The sequence below is a fragment of the Bufo gargarizans genome, chromosome 6, assembly GCF_014858855.1.
Source record: "Bufo gargarizans isolate SCDJY-AF-19 chromosome 6, ASM1485885v1, whole genome shotgun sequence".
Lineage (NCBI taxonomy): Eukaryota > Metazoa > Chordata > Amphibia > Anura > Bufonidae > Bufo > Bufo gargarizans.
Genome location: NC_058085.1, coordinates 343,646,531 through 343,655,941, shown reverse-complemented (window position 1 = coordinate 343,655,941; position 9,411 = coordinate 343,646,531). Strand labels below are relative to the sequence as shown.

Below are 9,411 nucleotides of genomic sequence, written 5' to 3'. Positions count from 1 at the left end.
GTTAGATGGAGCAGTATCCATTGGCGAGGGGAGTAGTATCGTTGGTGAGGAGTTTCTATATCCTGTTTCCAATGAAGAGGTAGTTAACCTCCATTAGATCCCCCACATCTACAGGCACTCCACTTGCCGCTATATGGGCCATCAGTGGTGTTCTCCTCCAAAATATCACCTTCTTATGGAACCTTTGCTGCATAAAATAGGGGTCACATTGAGCTACAGTAGGAGCCCATAGCAGCGTATGGGTGTTGTATTACGGATCCGCAAATCTTTAATGCGGCTGTGTGTACGAGTCATTAAAGCAGTTGTCCCATGAGAAATATTCAAAATTTTTCAAACCAACACCTGGATCTGAATACTTTTGTATATTGTTATATAATTAAACATGTAGTATTGCCAGTGAGTTATACACTGAACTCTATCTGTATAGCGCCACCTGCTGTTTGATGTCTTTCTGATATCTCTGTCCACCTTTCTGTGGTGGACACACATGCTCAGTTCCATCCTTTTTACTTCCAAACCGAGGCAGTTACAGGAGACGCCCCCGGAGCTGCCAACTTGAAATAAATGTAGCAGAGCAACAAATGGGGGAGATCTCTGTATCTATGTGAGGTACGGGGCTGGTTCTAGGTTTCTGAGAGAGATTGTTATGTACTATATAATGTCTGATATTATTTTTACAAAAATCATGGGATAACCCCTTTAAAATTAGAATACAAATTCATATAAGTGGAAGAAGACTTCTGGGTTTTAGAAGATACTGATGTAACACATTGCAAAAATAGTTGCCACCAGGTTGTCTTACATCAGCTCCCTATTTACATAGATACTCTGTGCTTTATGCTAACCCTATACACTAACGAGCTGAGATCCTGATAAAGTGGTTTTCTGGAAGGCCTATCCGGAGAAACATCATGGCAGTGGAGGTCCGACTCTTAGCAAGTCATCTGACCTGTCACAGTGCTTATATGAGTGCTGCTGGCCTCTCTTCATTGTAGAGGACAGCCATCTACTTAGTTGTGGTGACGCGGGGGTTTTGTAACTTCATCCTGTTCTAGTAAACGAGGCCAAGGCGCAATATCCTGAACCGCCGCTATTACAAAGACTGAACGCAGGCAGACGGACTAAGAGAAACAATGAAGAGGCCACAGCACGAGCGCCAGGGTGAGGAGAGCCTGACCGCCACCAATCTGATATTGATGGCCTATCCTTAGGACAAGCGGTCAATACCTTGGACCTGGAAAACCTCTAATCAGGACCAATGTCTAACTTGACAACCATACTTAGGACTGATCTAAACGCCGTAATATTTCTAGATTATCAGGTCTGGAGATTTACCAGAGTTATCTACATGTGTGAAAGGCCATCACCCCAGAGATGTTCCTGTCAGGTGCGTTCTCACTACAGTGGAAATGTTCCAGGTGCCTAGATAAGCGGCAGGAACGTTAGGCATGGCCATTGTGATTTTCTGGAACATTTTACTGCTTTTTTTCAAACATGCGCTCACTCGGACATAACCCGGAGTTAGTACTAGGGCTCTGGGGGGGAAAAGTCTGGGTAAAGTCCATGGCGGATGTGTGCATTCCGGGTAAACTCCAGAAAATGTCAAGATTCCACTGTAAGGCCTCTTGCACACAAACGTGTGTGCGGTGGCCATGCTGCGGGCCGCAATGCACGAACACCCACTGTGGGGCAGCTGCCGCAGATTAAAGTGAATAGGTCTGCGGTCCAGCCGTACCGCAAAAAGATAGGACATGTTCTATCTTTTTGCGGAACAGAAGTATGGGACGAAACCCCACGGAAGCACTCCGTAGTGCTTCCGTAGGGTTCCGTTCCGTGTTTCCGATCCGCACCATTCCACACCTCCGGATTTGCTGACCCATTGAAGTGAATGGGTCCGCATCCGTGATGCGGTCTGCAGTACGGCAACAGGATGCACATGTTGGTGCTTCTGTAGGGTTCTGTTCCACACCATTCCGCATCTCCGGATAGATTGAAGTGAATGGGTCCGCATCCGTGATGCGGAATGCACACGGAACGGTGCCCGTGTATTGCGGATCCGCAATACGGCCATGGAGCGCACACGTTCGTCTGCAGGAGGCCTTAAGTGTGAATGGGGCTGTTGAGATTTGACTCCCAGGCAGCAGATATCAGATCTTCCAGGCACTTACGTGTCACTTTGAGTCCTTGTGGTGAGGAGATCGGATAGACCGCAGCGAGCATTCACTGATGCATTGTCTGTTATCCTTTGTAAACATTATCTCTGTTGTAATACAGATGAAGGCTAGTGACGTGGACTTATTGGTGGCATAATGTAAACTATTTAGCACCTTTTTTGTGTCATCGTTTCAGTTCTCTAAATCCTCAAATGAAGAATAGTAACAATTGGCTGTGACTATGTATACCTTTGCAGCCTTTTTTTTTTTTTTTATTGGCTCCAGTGCATCTAAAATAACTTTGCACCCTTATGTGTTTGCAGCTCCAATGCAGAGCTATGCGTCGTCCTAATTACAAACTGCAAATAAACCTTGATTCTGCAGTCATGTGTTACTTCCAGAGAGACTGCACACCGGGTTTATGTATAGTCTGTAACCATGGAGACATATAGGTATACATCGGAGCTAAAGAAAGATATTTTTGATCAAAACAACTTTTTTATTTTATTTTAGATGCATTTTATTGCAACAATGTAACGATCCTTTAGGCTACCTGCACACAGGTGCTGGCTGTCTTGCAGAAATTCCCCACGAATTTCAGTGCGGATTTTGCAGCACATTTTACCCTTGCGTTGAAAAGGGTGAAATGAGCACAAAGAGTTGACAAGCTGCTGATTTTTCATAATTGCATGGAGCGAAAAAATGCAAAATGTGCATAAGATTTGGAAAATCGAATGCACTTTGCTGATACTGTATTACGCTGCCATTTTTCCATTTGAAAATCCGCAAAGTGTGCAGGTAGCCTTCAGGCACCCACAGATGTAGCTGAGCTGCATTTAGATGACAACTACTGAGCTTCATGTACAGATGAAGAATGGAAATTAGTGGTGGTCATAATGGATTAGCTGCAAGGAGTACAGGCACCCTTAAAGTTCAGCTTCCCCCTTTGTTTATTGTTGGCTGGGTGCAAAAAGCCATTTTTTTGTAAATAGGTCTGATTTCACCATTCTGGCTGTCTGCCACTAGAGGAAGCTTATTGCATGCTGTTTTATTTAGTTTTATATATGGTTAGTATGCAGAATACTCATGTGTTCCCTCTAGTGGTGGCCACTGGAAGCCAGAATGTTATCTATGTCTATGCAGGGGATTTGGAGCTCTGTATCAGGAAAACACTGCACCGACCAGGATAAAGATATATAAAAAATGTTGAACCTATATGGATTGAAAAAATAAAATTGTATTCAAAAGTGGATATTTCCTCCTGGATGTAGGAGATTCTGCCTCCAGTCAGTGCAGACGTTGCAGGTACAATCATTGCCATAGCACCTCACCAGCTTGTGAAACGTGTCGCTCCACTACTGGAATTATAGCATATAAAATACAGACTGACATAGCGTTGATACATTGTAACATACAGCAATATACTTGTCTCTACCAAATGCTTTATTGACTAAATGCTCACTGTAAATGCTTAAAAATGGTAAAAGAGTGCAGATTTTACAAACAAAACCTCCAGTTCTGACCGTGCTTATTGACGCCTACATATGAAGACCTCCTTCCATACAGTATACTAGAAAATGGTAAAATATTTCAAGTGTACTAGACGTTAGAAAAATATTTCCCTTCTTTGGAAAGTCATCTTTGGTTAAATATACCTAGTGCAATGCACTGCACTGTACTAAATATTCGACATAAATTAATAATTTACAAGTACCTGAGCAACTACATACAGCATAGCACCAAAGGCGACAGCTCAGTCCTTTTGTAGGATACGTCTTTTACAGTTTTAGGAAATTTTATAAAGTTCAGTTGACTCAGTAAACAGACTCCAACTTGTGTCAGAGCGTAGTGCAAACTTCACACAAGGCCTTGGCTCCTCACTTCAGGTGGGCCGGCTTAAAGATGGGTCGATGTGGTGGGACCTTCGGAGCGGGTCTGAAACCAAGCAGAACAGTACATTAACTAGGGCTATGGACAACTACAACCCATACCTTCCTTGAATTTGGATAGGTGCTTAAAGGGTTTTTTCTGGGATTTTACTACTGATGACCTATCCTCAGTATCTGAAGTGAACGAGTGCGATACCAAGCACAGCCGCTATACAATGTATGGCGCTGTGCATGGTCAGCATGGAGAGGAGCCGGTGACTAGTCAAACAGCTGATCAGCGGGCCCCCCACCGATCACCAGAGGATAGGTCATCAGTAGCCCGGAAAGCCCCTTTAAGGCAAAGCATAAGGCTGTGTCCACATGTGGCGGATATCTGACTTTTTACGATCAGATCCACGGCAGTTGTGCTAAAATAAAAAATTAAAAACAAACATGTTTTTCCCCATCAGTTTGCAATCAATACCCCATAATAAGGAGGTAAAAACAGAATTTTTGAAATTTTTGCATCTTTATTAACGCATTTCCGACCAACGCCATATATGTACGGCGCAGGTTGGGTCTTTAAACATGGCAGAGAACCAGGGCTAATGTCTGTGATCGACATTAGCGCTGATCGAACACTTTAAACCCCTAAGTTGCCATGGTCTGTTGTGACTACAGCAGCTGAGGCGGCTTTCCCTGGGAAAGCGGAGTTCCCGAGCCCATGACCGCTTCCCTGTGGTGAGATCGGGGAAGCCGTTCATTAGTGGTGGTAGACTGGAGCCTGCTAAAGGTATAATCCTATGAAGGCCTTTAGTGTTAGTGCTCCACAGGAATATATTGAAACAGCCCCCTTTCTTGTTCCGATACATATCCTTGTAGGTTCCATGAAATAAAGGCCAATCATGACTTGAACGATTCATTACAGTATGTTTTTTCTGTGGCAGTCGGTGCTGCCAACAGGTGACAGCATTACCCACTGGTGCTCCATGTAGCTAGAGGGTGTTCTCAATGGCAGGGCATAAGAACATGCAAGCTGGAGGTCCTGTGTCATCTGTGTTGACCGGGGTCCTGAACTTGGTGGCCACTACAGCTAAAACTGCATCGCCCTCCTCATAATGGCAATGCAGGTGAATAGTACAGCAAGGCATGGGAGCCAATAGTTCCCACCCTCGTCATTCACTCTCATAGGCCACAGGCTGACTAGGCCTGAAGCCTATGAGGCAGCACTGCGAGTGCAGTCATGAAGGGATGACATCATTGTGACCAGGCCTCAAGCTGTGTGATGACCTAATTGTCACCGCCTGCACTGGGATGCGGGCAACTAAGGCAAGCGTGACTAGGACTCAGGTGCGTAACATACTACTGGGGTGGGCACTACAGCGGCCCATTATAACTATAATATGGAGGGTTGCATTATAAGTATAATATAGATGGGTGCATAATAAGTACTGGGATATATCAGGGGGACATTATAAGTACTGAGGGCATCATAGAAGGGTGCATTATAAATACTGGAGGCAGCATAGAGGGGCGCATTATAACTACTGGGGGCACTATAGAGGGGCGCATTATAACTACTGGGGGCACTATAGAGGGGCCTTATGGAGTGGGAATATTACTACTGGGAGCACTTTAGGGGGCCAAATTAGGGGGCCTTATTGTTACTGGGGGCACTGTGGAGAGCTTTATCAGAACCGAGGGCATTATAGGACATAATGACTATAGTTAGTACTGTGGGAGGCATTATTTTTAGGCACAATATGTAGGACACTGCTATTAATGGGGGCGCATTTGGAGAGCATTATTACTGTAGGGGGCCTATTAGTAATGCGGGCACTATTACTATTGGTGGGACTTTTGGGAGCACTGTTAGTATGAGGGACTATCTATATCGCACTGTTATATCGTCATTACAGCATTCTGGAGGCACTGGGGAGCACAGTGCGAATGGTATTGGGGGTAGCAGTAGGATACCACTGTGTGGGCACCAGGAGGAGGAAGTTGATAGAAATGCGAGGAGTCTAAGATGTATATGTGGCAAACTGTAGAGACAAGACATGGCTGGAAGAAACCGGTATGGCAATCTGGGCCAAATGGAGAAGATGAGGAAAGAAAACATCTATATCAGACATCACAGGGTATAACAGGTATGTGGTGCTGGATACTCCTGTATGTTTGAAAAACAGGTAAATGGGATTGACAAGCAAAACACTTAGAGCTGCCAAAGCACGGTCACCGGTAAACAACGCGGGATGTGTAAAATTAGTACAATCAAATAAAGTAAAATACATCCTCAGCAGGTACAAAATACATAGAGTATATACAGACCCAAAGTTGGCACCTCCAGTCTTATAAAGCCCTGCACTGGCGGTGGATCGGCCGCAGTTATGTAGAGGCGCCGTGTGTAAATGAGACGGGCAGGCCATGCCCACTTTTTTAGACCTGGTGTGAGCAGAAAAAAGGCGCAGGTTGCTTCACAAAGGAACGTTGCACCGCAATCTGTGCCGGAAATATGTCTAATATATGGCCACCTATGTATTTAGTATCTGCTGAGGATGTATTTCACTTTTGACTATTGTACTCCTTTTCTACATCCCGCTTTGTTTACTGGTGACCGAGCTTTGGCAGCTCTAAGTGGTTTGGTCGTCAATCACATTTACCTGTTTTTTAACCTGATTTATTGAATCTTTGAAGCAGTGTGTTATTTTTTTGGTTTCATCAGTGTTTGTAGTATACAGATTGTACCTGCGATTATGATCAGGAATTTGGCACATATGCACTGGGGCTTGAGCCCTTGATCTTTTGAGACCTTGGAAGAAGCCGGTATGGCAATCTGGGCCAAACGGAAAAGATAAGGAAAGAAAACATCTATATCAGACATCACAGGGTATAACAGGTATGTGGTGCTGGATACTCCTGTATGTTTGAAAAACAGGTAAATGGGCTTGACAAGCATAACACTTTTCTTAGCAACTCCCAGCAACTGTCTAAAAGGGGGGGTCATTACTTGAATTGTTTGCCGTATTATGCAGCATGGAGCAGGATACTGTACATTTCACCGGCTACACTGAGCTGTAGTACCTTTGGCATACCTCCCAATTTTTTGGACGATTAAAGAGGGACACTTATGGTTCATTGTGTGAAAGATCAATTTTCATATACATAGATCTATACATTTCAATAGTTTTCTGGTGCAAAAATAATCTGAATACAGAAATTTCTAAAATCCCAACTGCATCAAATAATGAGAAAAATATACAAAATGGGCTCAAATATACAGAGAAACACTTTATAGGTAAATATTGTGAATGTAATAATGCAAATCTATACCTCCAGATTACAAAGAGGGAGATTTAAAGGAGCAAAGAGGGACAGGGGGACTTGGGTCAAAAAGAGGGACTGTCCCTCCAAAAGAGGGACACTTGGGAGGTCTGCCTTTGGTGTACCGCATGCATGTTGTATAGCAAATACTTTGCACTTTCAGTCACTGTACCATGGTCGCGGCTCTGTTCTAGCTGTCTGCAGATCTGAAAGTGGTGGAATATCATCTGGTCTGATCTGTGTTGGGTAGGACTGAGGGGGTGATTTACCATCTGGAAATATTGGCAGTTCTGCTGGTGGTGAAGAACATTATGAGGCCATAATAAGAATGTACATGCTGTACCAAGCTTTATTAGTAAATTACTTTCCCCGTCCTTCCAGTTATGAAAATTACTGAACCGGCCTCTCTGCAAATGGAGGAAAATATAACAATTACCGTTCTCCATGTCCATTCTCACAAATGTATTACAAACTCTGTACAGTGATTAGTTTTTTTATTGGGGCGCGCCGACGCGCAGGTACAATCTAAGCGCGTGTTCTGGAAGGGAGACATTTTGCGGCAACGTCATCTCATCAGGACATTAGACACCAAAATTCATGTTTTTCAGGCCTATGAATTCATCCATGTGTTTGTAGGAACACTGAAGTGGAACATGAGGCCGCTACTTACTGTCACAACCCTCACTACCCCTATGCTATCATGCAGACTCCCAGAGCTCCTAAAACGCTCTGCCCAATCATAGAGCGAAATGTTGTGTGGCTGTTCAATCACCGCTGCACAGAGCTCTCTATTCCTTCCCTACATTGACCTCTGTGATCAAAGCAGGACAGAAAAATGAAGTATGAACACTGTCAAAGGACAATGCTGGAACCTGTAAACAGAGACCAGGGATGAAATATTGGCTCCTCCACTGCCCTAAGTGAACCCCTTCACTACCCTTGACCACCACTGCATCGTTCACCGTGTAATACATGGGTGGGCCAAGTCTGTCGGAGTGAAAAACCCTCCCCCAGGTTGTCCATGTGCCTTGGAAGAGGATATGGAAAGGGGCTTGTCTTTGTGATCCGTTTCCTTTAAGATTTATCTACTGGGGTTCTGAAGACCACATCCAAATGTATTGTACTGTAAATCGCTGTGGATCGGCAGTGTGGAATCCCGAGTGTGAGCATGGCCAAAGTTCTTTAATTACGACATACAGTTTAGCAATTGTATCCATAGAGAAAATTTAAAAACTTTTGATGTGACATATTGATGGGTAGGGGTTCTGAGTGCCGAGACCCCCACCAGTTGCTAAAAAGAGCAGAAAGAAGCACTCACACAGAACCCTGACGCTCCTCACTGCTGAAAATCTATTAGGCCGTCTCCTGCAGTGAGGAGAGACAGCGCTCTGTGTGCGCGCTTCTTTCACGTCATTTTAGCGATTGGTGCGGGTCTCAGCCCTCGGACCCCCACAGATCAGAACCTTTGATATGTCACTATGACAGATCAACTGTTTATTAAAAGTCCAGGGACATTTTAAGCATCTACCACTTTGCAAACAAACATTTCTGTACTCCTGTCCATGTTTTAGTTGTTTTTTTGTTTTGTTTTTAGCGGAAAGATAATGAATTTTTTACTAGCACTAAAAATCTGCCTTTCAGTCATTGTAGGTGTTCTGCTCGAGCAGTGGGATTGCTGTTTGTATTACAGCCTCCACCGTGCAAAGACCACGCACTGTAATAAATCTAACAGCCCCGGGATCCTCAGAAAGCAATGAATCTGAGCTAGCGCAGTCTGTTTTGTAGTCTTTTAAGAGATTCCCCTGATGTAGAGGAAGAATATAATGCACTTGTTGAATGAGAAGGACACTAATGAATGGACTCAGAGCACGCCGCTTTTCTGGCCACAGAGTCCATGAGCAGAAGAAACGTGTTTTCTGTCTTCGTTTCCAGTAAACTTGCAATCATCGCTGCAGTTCTCGACATGGCGGAATAGATCTGGCAGTATATACTTCTGTGAGCTGAAATCTGGTCAATCATGTTGACTACAATACGCGTTCCGCGCACACATTATCTGTCGACGTGTT

The 9,411-nt window shown here is 44.2% G+C and overlaps 1 protein-coding gene across 1 annotated transcript in view; it reads right to left on the bottom strand.

Moving 5' to 3' along the window:
* Window positions 1-2,913: 2,913 nt before the first annotated feature.
* The window catches only part of ADAM12 (ADAM metallopeptidase domain 12), a 676,627-nt gene continuing 670,129 nt past the window's right edge, over window positions 2,914-9,411 (bottom strand). The window contains exon 24 of the mRNA XM_044298620.1: window positions 2,914-4,088. Coding sequence (XP_044154555.1) covers window positions 4,031-4,088 — 58 coding nt within the window. The 3' untranslated portion in view covers window positions 2,914-4,030. The remainder of the gene's footprint in view (window positions 4,089-9,411) is intronic.